Here is a 19530-nt window from a genome sequence, read left to right on the forward strand (position 1 = left end):
AATTATTTGGTGTTGGTAGTCGTATCGATAAGCGGACTGAGATGTATTAACAGCATTTGGCAAGCCTAGCAACTAGGTAGCTCGGTGGGAATATAGAGTGTTCTTCATAATCTAGAGAATGAATACTTAAATTCTGTACTATATCTACGGTGACTGGATACTGAGATGAGGGCCAGTTGATGGAGCTCTACGTACTACAGCCTTTGATCAGTGCCCTGAATCTAGCGTCGTCATCCCTTGCGTAATCTCCTACGCGTTTTGAGATCCTGCCAAACAAATTTCCATCAATATTCCCTTGAAATATGATTGGCTTTTCTTGTTCTTCGTGAATCGACCCATGCAGGATTCATGGGGCTGTATTGTTGAACCAATACCCCCCTAAGAACACTGCGGATGACCCCGCCGCCAGTTCTAGTAGGGTGTTGGAAATAGAAATCTCAATTTCCTGCACGTAGCCAATAGGTGTGCAGAAAAAGAGGGAATCAAGAATTGATCAGCATACAGAAACAGGCAATCCGCACATACCCGCCACACTAAACTCATCTAGAATGGCGAGCGTATTCACTTTGCGGCCCCTGTACTACTTTAACAAACCGCCTGGTAGCCTAGAAATATAGGGCCAAGTTTCAGTCTAAGACAGACTGCTGCTCTGGGCTTCTGACTCTACACGCGTTCCGCAACGTAAAAGTGTCAAGAAGGTCAATTGAGCCGTTTTTTTTTTTTTTTTTTTTTTTTTTTTTTTTTTTTTTTGCTTCGCAGAGCACTAGAGTTCATGAAGAATTAAGTGAACATCTGTCGTTAAATGGTTTCTTTTTCGCTAGTGACTTCTCAACTGAATCAACTTCTTCAGCCCATAGTAAACTATTGGATTCGTAAGCGTCTTACGAAACATCTCTCCTTCGTTCGCTACAGCCTACTTTCGGATACCTTAACAACGAAGGATCAAATTTAATCGGGTACTAGATCCACACGCGATAGTAGTCGTGATCAAGCTCCAGAGCGTTGAGTAACTTTTATAACGCAGCCAGCTTCGCGCCTCCAAGGCAAATAACGACAAGCACAACAATGGCATTCTCTTTTTCGACTACCGTCCAAGGACCAAGCGGCCCTCTGAATGTTGTCTTTAGTGAAGGAACTCCCGAGCAACACCTTGCATGTTGCGAGGTTATCGTTGCCTCTTATGCGCCGTCCTTCCCAGCCTCCGCTATCGCGGAACAGGAAGAATATCTATCGCAGCACCCGCTAACCCTCAACCAAGGCACCCGATTTTGGTGCATATCTCTAGATGACGATACAAGATCCGTTCTCGCATTGTGCAAGACGATACGTCGGCGGTTCCTTGTGAAGGATAGCGAGTCGATGCGTGAAGAGAGCGGCTACTGCATCAGCACCGTTGCTACCCATCCTCAATATAGACGGCTAGGACTTGCGACGCTACTCATCGAACAAGTTGCTAAATGGTTAGATGGACCAGGTGATGCGGCAGCAAGCATGCTGTATACCAGTGTGGGCGACGTACGTGACAACACTAATGCCCTTGAACCGCCCTTTACTGACTTTCTCGCAGTTTTATGTCCGTTCCGGATGGCAGATGATACCCTCAATCATATCAAACATAACAAATATCTCTGATGATTCTCAGCTGGGAGATCGCGCAGGCCTCCCCAGTACCCGTCTCCTAGCAAACGAGGAGATCCCAGCACTGTGCGAGCGCGACGTGGCAGACTTGAAGGCAAACTTCGAGAAGACGGCAGTCGGACCAGATGGGGTGCACGTCGCTGTGATTCCATCGGCTGAGATGGTCTCGTGGTTGTTCGAATGGGGCGATTTTCTCAACACCAAGCTCCGTGGTGGTGAACCGCCATTTGTGCATGGCGCAATCTGCGAAGCTGCCGACACTTGGATATACTGGCATTATGGCTTCAAACATTTAGCAATATCAAGAGTACGAACTCCTCCGGGTGTTGAGGCTTCTCCCGAAGTACTGGCCAGTTTGCTGCTCGATGCTTTGGAAGAAGCCCGCAAGTGGAAGTACCCCAAAGTTATCGTCTGGGAACCGAGTGCTGAATTGATCAGTGCAATGGACCTAATTTCGAAGACGGCTGGAGTCGAGGTGGAGACAGTGGCGAGGCCAAACAGTATTACTTCGCTAAGATGGAAGATTTCAGACGAGACCAAGAAGACTACTCTTCATTTGAACGAAGTCTACGCCTCATGTTGAAAGGTCAGCCGACTAAGAAGCATTTGAGATTGAGATTCGTTCAAGTTGAGGAGAAAAAAGTGCTTGATCATTTACCCATCATTAAACTCTAAAGAATAGTGTTCAGTTATTTAGTATACATCTCATAGATTGTACTCTTCTTTAATAATATCCGCAGCCTTTTCTGCAATGGCATATACTGCGGTCGCAATATTGCCCCGAACTAGAACAGGCATGATGCTCGCATCAACAACCCTCAGCTTGTCCACCCCATATACTTTCAGCTGCGGGTTAACCACTCCTCCCTTTTCCCGAGGCAACATGGCGCATGTACCGACAGGATGCCACGACGGAATAGTTGCTTCTCTCACAAGCTTCTCAGCAATACCTCGATCAATCCTTGTCGGTATCTTGAAGCTATCCTGAATCTTTTTTCCGCTTCCATCTTCTCGATCACGGACGTAGTCTGCAAGAGGTTTTGTCTCAAACACCTTTTGCATGAAAAGCACACCTTGTACCAGTAGTTCAAAGTCCACCGGGTGATCAAGGTAATTGGGATCGATGGACGGCGCAATCTGGGGATCGGATGAGGTGACATGTACAGAGCCTCGCGAAAATGGGTGGGTCAATACAGCGACTGAACCAAGGTAATTTCCTGGATCAGGGTGCGTGAATAGTCGTGAGAGAGCCTCTCCACCTTTGTACGGATCGAAGCCAGCAGGGGCGAAGCTGATCTGTATGTCGGCCTCACTGTCGCTCGAGAGAAGCTTCCGCAAAAATGGAGAATGCTCATCATCGCGGTTCGTGCCAATACTCTGCATGAAATCAGGCGCTTGTCCGATATGCCGGGCAATGCTTTGCGTTGACAAGAACGACGTGCCATTGATCCCCGAAGACAGAGGACCACCACGGCCAGACATCCATTCGTTCAATGCCCACTGTAAAACTTCCGGTTGCCGGAATGATTCAGCACCCATTACGCCGTCCTGGGCCTCGATGATTAATGGTACCATAGGATGATCCTAGTCGCCGTTAGTCGTCAGTATTTTTTGCCTGCCGTTGCCAGCTTGAAGACTATGATTCTCAATGTTCTTCATAACGTTGGTCGAGCGACTTACTTGTAAATTCTCTCCTACAGCGGCATTATCGACTACAACATCTATACCAAGCTTCTGGAGCAGACTAGAAGATCCAATGCCAGATAATTCCAGCAGCTTAGGGCTCATATATGAGCCACCGGCAAGAATCGTTCCTTTGGTAGCGCGAACGACGTGCTCGACTTTGTCGAGGATAAAAGACACACCCGCAACCTTTGCTGAGCCCCCAGACTTTTCTGGTGCATCGAGGAGCATCTTGGTAACATATGCGCTCGTCAGTACAGTAAGATTCGGTCGTCCAGCTATCGAAGCATAGTAGGCCGACGCTGCATAACTCCTCTTCCCCGTCGAATCAGTGTACTTCAGCAATGGCCAGCCTCCCAGACTGCCTGGCACTCTGGGATCAGTGTCTGATGGAATGCCAAGAGCCTGTAGTGTTGGCTGCCACGAAGCATCAGAAGCTCCGGTACCAATGGGCATGGTGAGCTGGACCGGGCCATCAGAGCCGTATAGGCTACGATCGTAATTCCCAGTACCATATAGCGCTGCTTGCTCTTCTGTTGGAGGATTAAAAGACTCTGACTTGCGATAATATTGAAGCATGGATTCCCAGTTCCAGCCTGGGTTCCCAAGCTCCTCCCAATGCTGGAACTCGCTTGCGGTCCCATGCGAAGCCATTAGAAAATTAATGGCGGAGGTACCTCCGAGCACTTTACCACGCGGTTGAGCGATAATACGGTTGTTCAGTGCCTGCTGAGGAGTAGATTTAAAACACCAATCATACTCTGGGCTGTTTGTACGGTCAATACTGCCTAGCTGACGTTCATAAAGGTGATGTAAAGGATCGAACATATCGGATGAAGGAGGGTCAATGTAAGTAAAGACAACATTGTTTATCAACTTACTCTTCATATAATTGGGTAAACAGAGCCGGTATGTTGATTTTAGGATCCTTCCCACGGGAATTTAGTGATTCGCAAGAGTATAAAGCAGATTAACAGTATAAATGCTTACATCTAATTTTGAAGCTCCAGCTTCAAGCACCAACACATTCGTTTGGGGATTCTCCGTCAGGCGTGATGCCAAAACGAGGCCAGCAGTTCCGCCGCCAATGATGACGAAGTCATACGACTTGGATTCAAGATCTTGAACAGACATTTTGGGATTATATCACGGATGAGAAACTACTCCCGATAGAGGACGTTGTTGTCAGAGCAAAACGATAAGAGTATAAAATGAGCCGCATATTGAGTATATAAATACAGACATTCGAAAGAGACATATCTGTGTATTTTGGCTGTTCATTAAGAAGTCAATATTCCTCGCTTGTTTTAGCTGGAGGCTCCTCAAGGTGATATCGGACCTAGTGTAATCATTCGTCCGAGTGACAAATGATGTGGCATGAGAAACCGGAGATATGAGACAAAAGAAACGCCATAAGGTAAGACTGCTGGTGATTTTGGGCTTGATGAGGATTAGTTTTTGCCATAATGCTCACACTAATTAGCGAAAGGCAATAAGAACGCGCCTTGGATACACCTGATTATTAATCTCAATTCTCAAATACCAAGAGGATTAAGAAACGTGAATATGGTTACACATTGAAATATAAGCACTAGAGCTGATTAGATGAACGCATTCTTTTCTCGCATCTATGAACTCTTTTCTACTTAGTCAGGCAATCGATTGGGGGCAAATGCACAGTGACTTAACTTTCGATCCTAATTCAGAAATTTTTTACTAAACAAGAAAAAAAACTCCTTGCGTGGCCGAGTAGCATGCTGTCCGGTGAATCAAACTTCAGCCGCTTTGCTAACACAACGACTCTGATGTCGCAGAGGACGCTTTTATCCTACAAAATGGAATCAAGCCTCAGAATCAGACAAATAATGTAGTCTTCTTGAAGGTAGTGTATAGTAATCACAAAGTGACTAAATGAAGATATTCACTGCTTCAGCAACGTGAGCGCCTTGCTGCTACAACTTGGGCTAGTCAGAGTTCGACGACAAAATGAATCTCGGGTAATCATCAACTGATGCAGATACTGGCGCATAATGAAGATACAGGGAATTGCACGAGTTAAGTGTGCTGCAGTGGATTAAAATAAAGTCGGGACCTATCCAAGATAATTCCCGTCATTAAAATAGCATTTTATAGACCACAGTGCAGCAGCCTAGTAATGAATAACACTGGGATAATAAAATACTGACTCGACACATACGTTGCTATGTGTTGTGATGAACAACCTTATCGCCTAATAGGAGGCCGAATGTTCTGCAGAGGCGGAGGTTTTGACGTTATTGAGCCAACTTCTCGGAAGTTATGAGGTAACTTTTCGGAGGGTGCGGGGCCGTATAGCTAACAGCATAGAGGTTCTAAGTCATGGAGGACAGTCACGATATCATATAACCAATCAATGCCTCGACTGTTTTTTCTATTGGCGCTCTAGGATATCCATCATGCCAAAATAACATCGTTAATAATAATACACATTTTACTGCTTTCCAGTCTTCTTCTCATTTCTTGTTCGCATGAGCTGGAGCTTCCATGGCCGCATCTTTTTTTGACGACATACCCTGGACAGGAGGAGGGAAGTGAAGATAATTATCTAGAGTATGAGCGACTTTGGAAACACATACTAGCGATGCCAGATACTTTAGTTCTTGCATTAGAGACTGTTTGATGCTAGTGACACCAAAAGTAAACAAAAGAAAGGGAAGTGTTGTCGGTTATTGATCTTAACACCCGGGAATATCTTCAATGTTCTCCTACCGAATTACCTCGCAAAATTCGTCGGTGGATGTCCTCCATATTTTAACCGTGCTACATGATCCTGCAGCAGCGCTATACTGTGTTTGGTAGAGTTGACTGCTTTGTAAGCATTTGCTTAACTTATAACAGAATAGCTTTATGGATCTTCTTCTTGAGCTGTGATAGACTAGTCCTAAAATTAACTTGCTGGGTACAAATCTGGGAGGTATCCACCGACGAATTTTGCGAGGTAATGCGACACACTTTGCCTCAGGGACAGTTGTGCTCAGTTTGCCTCGTATAGAACAGCTGGTTCACGTACTGCGGAGTGTAGATATTTACAAAGCTCTTATTGATAATGTAGCCTAGATGAACATCTGTATAATGAATTTAGATCAACACCTATATCCTCATGATGTGTCGGCGTGTTATTGTCAATTGGTCTGCTAGTTAACACATTTTCAGAATATCGTGGACTTTTACGATCAAAAGTAAATAAGTAGCATTTACACGTATAGCAACTCGTAGATCTTAGATATTCTCATTTTATAGAATAGGTAATCAATATAGAGTGCTTACGACCGCGGCGCACTCAAAGCATCTACGGGGCAAACCCACCGATCCAACCCACCGATGCCGGAACTTCGGCCGGAAGTAAGCATAAAGCAATTTGCGGCCTTTGAACATGATGTATAAACAGCTTTAAGTAAAGAATGAGGGAAACTCCATGTAATTACAACGGAAGCGATAGTACAAGATGCAGCGAATAATCTCATCAGAATTCTTCAATTTTGAGTATCTCCGTGTCCTTGGTACCGCGCCTTTTCAAGGATCCGAGGTTGGCGAGTGCCTGGAAGCAGCGTACAAGATCCGAAGCAATGATCCCGAAAGCTGGTTTCGAGCGTGGTCCGAGGCGGCAGCAACAAGTGAAGAGATAGCAGAGACGTCACTTCGAACCGGAGATCGTGAAGCCGCTCGGTGGGCGTTCCTCCGCTCATCAAACTACCGGAGAGCCAGCGAGTTTCTCCTACATCATAACCCAAACGACTCCAGGCTGGTCACTGCAATCTCTCAATCTATCAGCAACTTCAGGAAAGCATGCCAGCTCTTTGACAGCCCAGTATACTTCCTCGAGATTCCCTATGAGGATGGTGTGAAGCTACCGGCCTATCTCTTCATGCCCACCGAGGCGTCTACCTTGCCAGGAAAAATTCCGATTGTCATCAGCACTGGGGGATTCGACTCTATTCAGGAAGAACTTTATTACTTTACTGCATCAGGCGCAAGGACTAGAGGATATGCAACACTATCGTTTGAGGGGCCTGGTCAAGGCATTGTGGTTCGCCGAGACAAGCTTCACCTGCGACCTGACTGGGAAGCCGTCGTCGGCAAAGTCCTAGATCAACTAGAGCTTGTCGTTCACGAACATCCAGAGCGAAATCTGGATATGTCTCGCATCGCTATTGCGGGAGCATCGATGGGAGGCTATTTCGCGTTGCGCGGAGCTCTGGATCCACGAATCTCAGCCTGCATCTCAATTGACGGATTCTACGACTTGTCTGTCCTAACAAGAGCGCGTGTTTCTGGCCCTCTGATGACTGCTATAGAGCAGCAATACATTGCGGATGGAGTCTTCAATGCGCTTCTCAGCATAGTCTTGGCACTTGACTTTCAGAAGAAGTGGGAAATGGGACACGCCATTTTGGCAACTGGAATCACATCGCCAGCGGCGGCAATGCGCACATGGCAGAACTACAGCATGGCACTACCAGAAGGCAAGACACGGTTGAGTGAGCTCAAGTGTCCAGTGTTAGTCACTGGCACTCGTGACACCATGTATGTCCCATGGGAAGCGGGACCGCAGCGCATCTACGACGAACTTATACGAGCTCATGGATCTGAGAAGAAGCACGAGCTTTGGATCCCAACCGGACCTGGCCAAGGTTCGCTGCAGGCAAAAGTGGCGGCGTTGGCGGCTTTACATACAAAATCGTTTGGCTGGCTTGACGATGTATTTGGTATCAAAAGAGAGGCCATTACGGTGCACGAGTAATCTAAGGAATATTCACATAAAGCATTACTACACTATTGTACTTCATGTCCTAGAATTACTCCTAGAATTACCTTCAGTGGAGATTCTCTATAGATAATTAGTGCAAATGACAGTCTTTGTACGTACGTATTGACAGGTTGTAGAAATAAAGCGAGACACTGCTTGTGACCCTTGCTGCTTATGTGGACCTCGGCGGGTTTCTAGCATCTGCCACATGGTGGTGAGATTCACGCCTAGATTTATTTGAAGCATCGAACGATCGGTGGAAATAAGCAAAACCTCTAATTATACTTAAGTTGGATGGTCAATATGAACACTATTTTCTGAGCGGTTGAGTGCAGAATCTGGGAGTAAGAGTCACTTGGGCATCACGGACGCATCACGACGGCATCTCAACTAATAAGAGCGGAGAGCTCTGGCTGTAATCGCAATCGCATACCCAGGACCACACTGAAAAAAACAGTAGGCAACGTCAAGCAATTACAATGGCCTCACTGCAAACATCTATGCTACTGCGCATTGCGCCTCTAGTCTCTTCATCATTTTGTATCTGGTTCGCCTGGGATCAGTATTACTTTCTCCATCTATTTACAACGCCGACTGTGAGGCCAAAAGCCGGATTGGTCCTCCCGTCATACATGAAAACATTTTACCCTGGTGCCTCCGCCCGCGTTTTCGTCACATACATCACCACTCTGTCAACGTCCTTTGCAACCATTTATTCACAGCGACAGATTCTCGAGGCCAATGAGTCCTTGTGGTGGTATAAAGTTGGATTGGGATTAGCTGCAGGCCATGCCTTGTTTGCACCAATTATCATCCCTACAATCATGAAGATCCTTAAGATGGAGGATAACACGGCTGCTCAAAAAGATATTATGCCCCTTTTAGCAAGATGGTTGCAGATTCACACTGTTCGGTCGCTGACGGTTGATTTATGGGCTTGGGTGTGTTTCATTGTGGCCGTTTCGCGGCAATGATTGCTATTGACGGGCATATCCTCATCCTATTCAGTCTGAGCGACTAGGGAGGCAAAGCTGAATAGAAGAGATCTTTTCCCTCATACGATCAATTTTTTATACTTAGTAACGATAGTTTTTGTTTATGCGACTTCTATTTGTATTGCCCTCCATTGATTACGACGGACTGTTCTCCCGAAACTGTAGCATTCTCAAGACTCCCAATTACTACTGGGCAAAATGACCTCCGGGCCCAAACTTTGCTCTGATATACGTGGTAAGCAGGTTTTGCTTCACAATTTCTTCCTTCTTAGCCTCCAAATCGTCTATTGTCCAGTTGGCAGAGATAAATCTTCCCCGCAGGAACTCGGCACCTGGAGTCGTGAGGTATAATGAAACGCCAGATGATAGACCAGCTAAAAGTCCAGTAAGTCAAGGTTCGAGTTGAACAGTACAATGGGTTAATACTCACGTGTATCTACATTTGCTCCTGCAAGCATTCCAAATACGACACCGTTTGGGACAATGCCAGGGTGAAGATTGAAAGCCCGGACATTTGGATGCTCTAGAAGTAGCTATTAGTACTTGCAATGCGCAAAACTTGAAGGGAGTTTTACCTACCTGCATGCAAATATTCTATGAGTTTACATCCTGCTGATTTGGTAATTCCGTAGTTTGACCTTGTCGGAATTGTCTCAATAGCCATGCTGCTTGTGACATTAATGAAGGTGATAGTCCCCTCCGGTTTCACATTTGCAGCATGCCGGGCCAACAGATAGAGGCCCTTGACGTTAGTTTCCTGCGTCGATGATGAATTAATTTCTCTTTAGTTTGTACATCCAAAGGATATGTAGATAGGACTTACAAAATCGTTCCACCACCCCGTAATATCCGTCTCTCCAATCTTCTTCATCTGCGAACGAGAGGCTGCACAGGCAATGACCACATCAACTGTACCAAACCTGGATATGGTCGTCTCAAAGAGATTGGCAACATCGCTCTCGGAAGTCAAGTCACACCCAATAGGCACAACTTCGGTATTAGGATAAGAGCTTTCGATCTCCTTCTTCAGTGCTTCCAATATTTCCAGACGTCGAGCACTAATGATAATAGCTTTTGCTCCTGCTTGAGCAAAAAATCGTGCATGTTCCTATACCCACATGAATATTAAATGATTCAAAATATCACAAGGACTTTTGCTCAGATCCATCCGAACTACGGCATGGGGAAGCGCTTACAGATGCAATTGGGCCACTGGCGCCTGTGATCAAAATGATGCGTCCTTCTTGTGTTAGGCTAGGATTCTTAGGGTCAATTGTCGGATACACATCATGGTGGAATGTGGGAGTGAATAGCTGATGGTAGACAAATCTATCCGGATTTGCGGCTGCTTGGCTTGCTGCATCTGCCATGTTGTCGGTGATACCTCAAGGATGGGATATAATTTCTGCAGCTATCAATAAAGTTCCAAACCAATGAAAATGAAATTTACTAAGGGCATGCTAGAGCATGAGAAATGCCAATCAAGTCAGATGATAAATGATATGACGTCTATGTCTTTCGCGCAGCATAGAATAGCAGTCAATTACATCGTAGTTTTTGGTCGCCAAAATACCACCGGGCTGACGGTAAATTTTGTGGTGTCGGGGGATATCTGATAATATCCACCGACCACATGCAAACGAGTGGAGTGGCTTATATGCAGCTTGACCACCGTACTGATCGAATTATATGTAGATCATTAGATAATCTCGGTAAAATTGATCATTGATTGGCTCTTTCCAGTGTAAGAAAAAATGGACGTTTGAGAGTTCAACGAGTGGGATATACTTGTCTCAGCGTGGCCGTTTTACATATCATAAAGTGTGTTGGTAGTTATTGAGCAGTGTTCAACTTATTACGCCCGTAATGAATCATGCATTTAGATTAGAATATTTGGTTTGAATTAGTATTACGAAATAGAAAGTAGACTATTGGCCTAGACACGATGTATCCTTCCACTATGATCTTTTCATAATACTCGTGACGGGTGTAATATGGTTTTAATCAAATCATACAACCCAGTTTGAAAGTTACAAATGCTTTGTACAATAATTCACGATGGTATAAAATATGATCTATTTCTGTTATGGATAATAAACCTGAAGAATATCAAGAGCTCTAGAACGGTCATGCTATATATCTTGATATAATGCTTTACAAATCTATTCGTGCCTCACTCCAGTGAAATCTACCCAGAGTTTTCATAGACAAAAATCAATACAATCATTCATCCAGGTTTAACCGCTTCCCAACCTTATTCAAGCTTAGTCCGGTACCTCACCGGGCGGTTAGGGATAAAGGAGTGCGTGATTCATCAGCTGGCTCCTCCCAAGTCGCTTGTGTCGCATCTTCGGTGATTTCTTTTGCCGAAGAAAATATCTCATGCCTGGGTATGGTGTGGAGCTTTGTTTTGCCAAAAGTTTATTGCCGAACAGGGTGGAATATGTAACGCGTTTTGTAATCCGACCCGAAATCCAAGGATATAAGGTCGACATGTTCCCTCCTCATCCTACCTTGACAATGAAGTTGACTCTCCTTCATCAGATTGAGTCAAAGGTCATAATTTGCTGCTTCACTACCTTCATCTGATTTTGCAGTTGTTCTTGGCGATATTTCATCATATCTATCGCTGAAGTAATTGCCTTATGAGACCCGCTAGACGAACTGTCGATGCTAGGGCTAATACCGCGCTTGTCACCGTCATTGGCTGCGGTTTTCGGCTTGCTCTGTGATGATTGCTCTTCAGTAACCGAGACAGACTGAGGAGAGTGAAATTGCTCCGGAGACAGAGGTGAAAGAGCCCCTGTCGCAATCGTTTGTGCTGCAGAAGCCGACTGCCTCTTTATTGTTTCGCTGTCTTTGGCTAGAAGCCCAACAGCTCGATCCAGTCGGTCGAGCTGGTGACTGACCAGGTTCACGATGATGACAGCCTGCGTCGTTGGCATTTCTATAAAGGGAGAGGTTCCGATTGGTAACCCTCGGGGTTTCTGCTGACGCAGATGCCGCGAAATATAAAACAAAATACCACCCAAGGTAACAAGAAGGCGCTGATGACAGGCCAGGATCATTAGTACGACACCCGTATCTGGGGCCCTGTTGAGTGTTGGGGATACTTGTGGTGGTAACGCCCATTGATTATGTGGTGGGCCTTGAAGCCAATTAAACTCATCCCAATCTGGCTGATGACTGAAACCAGCAGGGTCGGCATTCGAAAAAGGGTCATCTTTATTGCTATTAGAGCCGCTGCTGGTGTTTCGATGAATAATGCTAACTAGGGCCTCGGTGGAAGCAAATATTTCGTTGAGAGATGGTGAAGAGACAGCGAGTGATGTCGGATAAGACGAAGACAGCGCCCTTGTTGCGTGACAGACTTGGAGGCAAAGGTTACCCAGCTCTTCCGTATCTCTCTCGATCATATCCACGATGGGATTCGTAGTGTTTCGTTCACAGACAGGTTTGTTGTGCTTTTGTGACGACAGGGAATCGGTTGTTGACATTGTCGGAATTGACATTAAAAAGTCTGCGTCGTAGGAGCCATCGCCCAATTCGTCAACAGTCGTAAAAGGTGAAAATAACGTTGAACCTAAGTCTAGCGAGCCCACTATTGGTGCCGAATCGGGCAACGAGGTCACGGAAGACGGGCATGTCGGAGGAGGAGATTGCGGCAGGTCCACCGAACCTAGTGATTGTCTCGGTCTCTTTCGTGAATACATGGCAGATGATGTTGTCTCGCGGGTGTCGCTTCCGAGAGGCGGCCGGCCGGGCTTTTGCTGAGGACTGAAGATGCATATGGAGCCGGATCTCTTGCACCGCACACACGGTTCAGAGTCGGAAATGGGGTGGTTAGACTCCTGCGGTCTCATGCAACGGACTTTTTGATCGTGACACCTATCACACGACCGGCGGAATGGCATATGAGCCTCTCCAGGAGTAGTTGCGAGTGACATTGTTCGCTGTCACGGTATGAATGAATAAGGTTATGTCCGCGGTAGTAGGAGCTTGGAGTATTGAAAGGATTATTCGTAATAATTGTTGTTTATCGAATTGGAATCACCGGCACCGTAAACAACACGTCACTCTAATGGAGTACAACACTGTTGAAAGAGCGGATTGGTCAATCCCAGTGTAGGAACGAGTTTCCAAAGAGCCTTGTCTATTGATACAAGGGGAAATGACACATTGGCTTATAAATAACATAAAGCAGGTATCTTTCTGTGAGCCCAAGTACATTCATTATACAGAGCTCTCTGGTACCTCGACAGCAGGGATGAGGTAGCTACAGCAAACCCCCTGTATGACGTTCCTTGCCAAAGCAATGTTAACAGGGCCACTTTCATGCATAAAATCTTGGTATTTATCAGGTTATTTATTATATCTATATATATTCGCATTTGTGGACGCGGTTTAGTCTAGATATTTATCTGGAACGTAAAATCTTGTGCTTTTTAGGGTAAGTTTGGCCTGTTTAAGATCCCTGTAAGTGCCCCCTCTCGGCATGTATCTGCCTGCTCTACAGAGTAGCACTCGGTAATCCGCAGCTGTTTGCACCGTTGGCACCCAAAGCACCTTGGACCCATTGATATTTAGTACAGCAGCCCCCGTGTTTAAATAGGTAGTTCGTATGGTAATCATATCCCAAGAGGAACATCGCTCCCCCTAAGCTAAATATAGAGTAGCATCGTGTATTCGTAATTGCAAGCTGCAGTGCTTATTCTGAGCTGTGCTGGATAAGCTGTAGATCCATTCCCTGTTGCAGATTGCAATGTGCTGAGGTACGGAGTATGTTCCTAACGCCGTACCCAAGTCTCCGACCCTTGTCAGCTTCCAATGCAACAGTATATACCACCCACTTGGTACCTTAAATATGCCCAGAGTACTCCGTAGTCTACAAATACTGTTGCTGTTATACTATGCATGTGAGTTCTTTACTTCTTCCTTGTAAGTGATACGCTAGGGGAAAGAAGAGGCCCATTAGTAAGAACAGAGATACGGAGTTTAAATAAAGCACTAGGACATTTCTACTTCATATCTGACCGGAACCCTAATCTCCGATCATCTGGGGAAACCGGTGAACGCTGAGACAATAATCGCTTACGTGTATTGTGCGTGCTTCATAAGACTCGCCCCTGGCTAACGCCGCTTGAAGTCGCTGATATGCCGTCTTTCGCATCGGTATGCCGTTCTCGTTGGTTCTCGTTTACGCCCTATATTAACGAGCATTAATGGCGTGAGCGCTAACTATGATTGGCATCTCCATTATCCGTGAAACGACGAGCTGTGCCGGTATCGAGCTCCCGAAACGGATAATATGCATCGGCATTCTAAGCTTAGGGCTGACCAGGTCGGCCGTCGGCCGTCGCTCTAAGGTACGAGTACAGGACAGCGGAGAATTGCATTTTTCCTTATTTCCTTGATGGTTCACATGGATTCAAGGGACAAGGAGTATAAAGAGCGACTTGAACCGGACAAATGCGATGCTGTTTCTTACGCACATGTGAGTGATTCACCATTATAAGTTCCCACATTGTCCAATATTTAACCTTCATTATCCCATGTCCATGACCCCCTACGTGCGCGTGTCGGTATCGTAAGATGTATGCAGATGGCTGACGATCGTGCACGGCCTTCGCGGGGGCTTACACCAGCATTCATGCGATGCTCACTACCTCTGCCTGGAGAAACTGACCCCCAGTTCACCGGCATGTTCCCGGCCGGTGTACGGGTACAGGCCCGTTCGTATTAAAATCGGGCGAAAATCCGCTGCTAGTTGAAGCCTGCAACTATCTCACGTTATCTGACATGCGTTATTAGCCTACTCGTTCTACTGCCTATGACAAAGCGGGAGTAAATTTGCCGATCACATTCAGCCAAGTCCAGATTTCATATGCTCGTTGTCTTCTTGAGAATCTCGGATGGTTCTCTGATAAACCGGTGGTCTCGGGACATTTAATCGGCATTGGGGTAGGAGTACCATTCAATGATTCAACCCCGCCGAGGATGTTACTCGTAACTGCGATGAACTGTAGATAACATCAATATGTAGATGTGTGATCTATAAGAGAAGATTGATTCGAGAGGAACAGCAGCATTGTTCCAACCAATAACCACCCGCTGCTGACCAGTAAGATGTACGCCGCAGCCGTTGGTGTCGTCGCCGCCATTGGGGCCTATTTGGCAGGAGGTCCTTCATCGGGGCCCCCCAAAGTCAGCATCGCCAATGGCACGGTTATCGGATCAAGCTTGGACGGCGTCGATTCATTTCTCGGAATCCCCTACGCTCAGCCTCCCATAGGAGATTTGCGGCTTAAACGAGCCCAGCCACTGCAGGAAAAATTCGGAACTATCCAGGCAACCTCGATTCCTCGAGCATGTCCGCCACTCAAGGTTCGAGGGGACCCCAACATGCTCTCGCAGCTCCCGCCTGAGCTGGCGGCCATGATTGGAACCTACTTCAACGAACCTACGTTTGTCGGTGAAGACTGCCTGACGCTAAATGTTCAACGACCTTCCTATATCGCCAAGAATGCAAAGCTGCCGGTCCTCGTGTGGATTTACGGAGGCGGTTTCGAGCAGGGCTCGACTCAGCAGTATGATTTTGCCCGATTTGTGAATTCATCCGTCACAATGGACCACCCTGTCATTGTTGTGCAGATGAACTGGCGCGTATCTGCCCTTGGTTTCCTCGGTGGCAAAGAGCTCAAGAAAGAGGGCAACACCAATCTTGGCCTGCGTGACCAGCGTTTGGCTCTTGAGTGGATTGCCGAGAACATTGAGGCCTTTGGAGGAGACCCAAACAGAGTCACGCTCTGGGGCGAGTCTGGAGGCAGCATGTCCGTGTTCAATCACATGCTTATCAACGGTGGTGACCACACGTACAATGGAAAACCCCTTTTCCGCGGAGCCATGCTCAACTCTGGCGCTGCTGGACCAGCTGTCCAGGTAGATTCTCCAGTGGCACAAAAAACTTATGATACAATTGTCAAAGCGGCGGGATGCTCTTCAGCAGAGGATACTCTGGCTTGCTTGAGAGCTTTGCCTTACGAGGCCTTCATGGATGCCTCCAATGTTATTCCCAACATGTTCAACCAGGATGGCATCGCCGTTGCATTTACCCCGCGACCAGACCCCTCAGATAACTTCTTCCCTCTCTCACCCGATGTGGTCATCAAGGCGAACCCACCAAAAGTGGCTCCCGTATCACTCCTGGCGGGAACCATGGAAGACGAGGGCACCATGTTTGCGCTGGCTTTGTACAGACAACAGACCAAAGATGCCCTTGTCGATATCATCCATAGTATTGCACCGGATTGCCCTCGATCTGTCTTCGAAAAACTCTTTTCGTTTTATCCAGACGATCCCAAGCATGGATCACCATTTGGCACTGGGGAGGCTAACGAGATATACCCGGGATACAAGCGTAATGCTGCTATTACGGGAGATATTTGCTTGACGTTCCAGCATCGGGTCGTTCTGGAGGCTCTTTCCGACAAGATCCCATCCTGGAGCTATCTTTCCGCGTATGGAAGACAGACGCCCATTATTGGAACTTTCCACGGCGCTGATGTTGCGCTTATGGCTACGGGATTCCCAGAACCTTTGTACCTGGCAATGGCCCAGTATCTCCTCAGCTTCGTCTATCACCTTGATCCCAACGTTATTAGCAAGATGGACGGTGGCGCAAGGCCTCTGCCTGAATGGCCAAGATATGACGTGAAGACCAAGGACATGATGCAATTTACAGACAAGGGCCTTATCATCGGGAAGGATGATTTCCGCCAGGATGCATTCAACTATTTCAACTCCAAGCTACACCAGCTGAGGTGGTAATGGTCTCTGAAGTTATGATGAAGTCCTCGTCCTAGTTTTGGACAACGGAATTCCTACATGGTTAAAGATCTATATTTAGAATGTAACAATCTAGAGTAGCTATATCACGAAGTAAAATGAAACTAAAATTTACACAAAAAAAAAACATTTTCCACTTCCCGAATGATATAAAAGAAAGCCTCCCCCATTCCTCATCAAACGAAAAGACGGTACTCTGTGCTCCATATAGCGTCTGAATTATGTCTCTGGTCATCGTAAGGATCCACCTCGGCGGGTTTCTTATGTCGGTGGATTTAGCTATCCAAACGGCGAGACGAAGAGATTAGTCAGATTTACTCGCTGATGACACAGTCTATGAGTGTCTCTCCATTAGACCTTGTGTGTACTATTAAGTAGCCTTTGCGATGGATATGTAGATTGATGTTATGCAGGGCCACTGTTGTGGTTGAATCCAGGTAGTCTCTTTTTGACAATGGATTGGTTTAGCTTTGGCTATGTAGCCAAAGTGGCCTTTGGATCGGTAGAGTCTCACCATGATAAACGGTTATACGATTGATGCTAACCCAAACGGACATATTAGCTGGTCTTTTTTGAGACTGTGCAGATTATATACAACATTTATTTTCATCCTCTAAGACATATCCCCGGCCCATGGCTGTTTCGCGCCAAGCGATTGTTCTATGTTATACGATTTAATCAGGGTAGGCTGTCGTATGACGTACATAAATGGCATGCCAAATACGGACCAATTGTGCGTATCGCACCAGATGAGCTTGCCTTTGAAGATCCAGATGCTTTCAAGGACATCTACGGGCGTCGTCCTGATGATGAAATGACCAAACCAGACCGTTCATATCATCTTATAGGCGAGGCACGCAGTATAATGAATGAGACTAAAGAAAAACACGCTCGTCTCCGGAAACAGCTGGCTCTTGGCTTCAGCGAACGCAGCATGCGAGACCAGGAACCCATTATTGGCAACTATGTTGATCTTCTCATCAAAAGGCTTCATGAGCACTGTATTGACGGCGATAAACTTGACCCCATTACGGGCGAGAAGGCCAAGAGAGAGTTGAACATGACGGCCTGGTATGCTTGGACGACCTTTGACATTATCGGAGATTTAGCATTTGGCGAGCCCTTTGGGTGTCTGGAACGTGCCAAGTATGATCCTTGGGTAGCTGCCATTGGCAAAGCCGTACGCTTTAGTCCTGTGATTCTGGGTGCGAAGCTCTTGGGTTATGAGTGGGCTTTGCGTCCTCTGCTGAGTATGTTGAATAAGTATCGCCGCGAGCACAACAGGCTTTGTATGGAGAAGCTGCAAAGGCGGATGGCCATGTCGGCTGAACGGCCGGACTTGATTGAAGGGCTGCTGCAAAAGGCCAAGGACTGGGTATGTGTTCTACCTCAGTCCTCAAATGTGATTCTGACATTTTACAGGATATGGACGTTCGGCAAGTCATGCAGAATAGCAGTAACCTCATTATTGCGGGCTCTGAAACCACAGCCACAGGCCTGGCTGGTATTACATATCTACTTCTGAAGAATCCAGATGCGCTACAAAAAGTGGTTCAAGAGGTCCGATCATCTTTTTCCTCTGAGGACGAAATCACTCTTTTGTCAGTCAATAATCTTCCATTCATGTTCGCCTGCATAAATGAAGCTTTGAGGCTATATCCGCCTGTCGCTCTCGGCTTGCCTCGAATCGTGCCAAGAGAAGGCGCAGTTATTGCTGGACAATTTGTCCCACAAGGAGTGAGTATCAAATTACCTGACCGAGATCTACCAAAACAAGCTGAGAACATACTCTTCGTTAACACTTTACAATAATTAGATGACTGTTAGCACCTGGCATTGGGCAATCTACCACAGCGAGAGGCTGTGGAATAAACCGTTCGAATTCCACCCGGAGCGCTTCTTGCACGATCCCAGCTTTGCCAACGATAGACTGGAGGCTTTGCAACCATTTTCAGTAGGGCCACGAAACTGCCTTGGCCGCAAGTAAGTCACCCTGAAAAGCGATGAGAGTTCATTTCAGAATCCAATCTGAATCATATTTGGACTAACAATCTTCAGTCTTGCGTATGCCGAGATGCGACTGATCCTTGCACGCATCCTCTTCAACTTTGACTTGAAGCTTGTGAATGAGGAGGAGGATTGGATGGACCAGTGCACTTTTATTCTATGGGAAAAGGGACCTCTAAATGTATACTTGACGCCAGTCAAGAAGTAAAACTACAAAGGATAGATAGGTATGGAATAAATTTGACATCTTCGGTCGGTTTGAAGCAGTATATGGAAGCCCCTAGGCTTGCAGATATTACTTGACCTGTAGATGTTGCAAAGATTGCACAGTAGATGCATCTTCTTTAGGATTTACCATGGGATATACCTTTCTCGCTTGAAGCTTAAGCCAGCTCAGGTACCTCAGTACCTTGGCTTGTCCATCTGTACACTCTTCCGTATCTTTTTCAGCAGCCTCAGGCACCAGCCGGTTTTTTCTGGCAGCCTCAGGCAGTCACCGACATCCAAATCTTGCAAACGTCAGTCAATCAGCGCGTGCAATCCAGCAATATCGCTGAGGTGCACTAACAAACCAGC

The 19530-nt window shown here is 46.4% G+C and overlaps 7 protein-coding genes across 7 annotated transcripts; 4 read left to right on the top strand and 3 right to left on the bottom strand.

Annotated features, from left to right (window-relative positions):
* Positions 1-1065: 1065 nt before the first annotated feature.
* Positions 1066-2221, top strand: T069G_02193 (acetyltransferase (GNAT) family domain-containing protein; the record flags this gene model as incomplete). Its single annotated transcript, XM_056169403.1, has 2 exons — positions 1066-1515; positions 1568-2221. 2 exons carry the CDS (start codon positions 1066-1068, stop codon positions 2219-2221), a joined length of 1104 nt encoding a protein of 367 aa, XP_056034719.1.
* A 122-nt stretch (positions 2222-2343) lies between these two features.
* On the bottom strand, positions 2344-4455 carry T069G_02194 (GMC oxidoreductase domain-containing protein; the record flags this gene model as incomplete). The annotated part of the gene is made up of 6 exons (XM_056169404.1): positions 2344-2666; positions 2712-3222; positions 3319-3811; positions 3851-4087; positions 4203-4249; positions 4312-4455. 6 exons carry the CDS (start codon positions 4453-4455, stop codon positions 2344-2346), a joined length of 1755 nt encoding a protein of 584 aa, XP_056034720.1.
* Positions 4456-6805: 2350 nt separating this feature from the next.
* Positions 6806-8101, top strand: T069G_02195 (alpha/beta hydrolase family domain-containing protein; the record flags this gene model as incomplete). The annotated part of the gene is made up of 1 exon (XM_056169405.1): positions 6806-8101. One exon carries the CDS (start codon positions 6806-6808, stop codon positions 8099-8101), a length of 1296 nt encoding a protein of 431 aa, XP_056034721.1.
* Positions 8102-9288: 1187 nt separating this feature from the next.
* T069G_02196 (short chain dehydrogenase domain-containing protein) lies at positions 9289-10472 on the bottom strand (the record flags this gene model as incomplete). The annotated part of the gene is made up of 5 exons (XM_056169406.1): positions 9289-9434; positions 9533-9625; positions 9682-9859; positions 9926-10210; positions 10299-10472. 5 exons carry the CDS (start codon positions 10470-10472, stop codon positions 9289-9291), a joined length of 876 nt encoding a protein of 291 aa, XP_056034722.1.
* A 1170-nt stretch (positions 10473-11642) lies between these two features.
* T069G_02197 (fungal zn(2)-Cys(6) binuclear cluster domain-containing protein) lies at positions 11643-13049 on the bottom strand (the record flags this gene model as incomplete). The annotated part of the gene is made up of 1 exon (XM_056169407.1): positions 11643-13049. The coding sequence occupies one exon, from the start codon at positions 13047-13049 to the stop codon at positions 11643-11645; it is 1407 nt and encodes a 468-aa protein (XP_056034723.1).
* A 2179-nt stretch (positions 13050-15228) lies between these two features.
* Positions 15229-16929, top strand: T069G_02198 (carboxylesterase family domain-containing protein; the record flags this gene model as incomplete). The annotated part of the gene is made up of 1 exon (XM_056169408.1): positions 15229-16929. The coding sequence occupies one exon, from the start codon at positions 15229-15231 to the stop codon at positions 16927-16929; it is 1701 nt and encodes a 566-aa protein (XP_056034724.1).
* A 472-nt stretch (positions 16930-17401) lies between these two features.
* T069G_02199 (cytochrome p450 domain-containing protein) lies at positions 17402-19162 on the top strand (the record flags this gene model as incomplete). The annotated part of the gene is made up of 5 exons (XM_056169409.1): positions 17402-17449; positions 17510-18322; positions 18370-18684; positions 18764-18930; positions 19006-19162. 5 exons carry the CDS (start codon positions 17402-17404, stop codon positions 19160-19162), a joined length of 1500 nt encoding a protein of 499 aa, XP_056034725.1.
* Positions 19163-19530: the final 368 nt, after the last annotated feature.

This window comes from Trichoderma breve, chromosome 1 (genome assembly GCF_028502605.1).
Source record: "Trichoderma breve strain T069 chromosome 1, whole genome shotgun sequence".
NCBI classification, from domain to species: domain Eukaryota; kingdom Fungi; phylum Ascomycota; class Sordariomycetes; order Hypocreales; family Hypocreaceae; genus Trichoderma; species Trichoderma breve.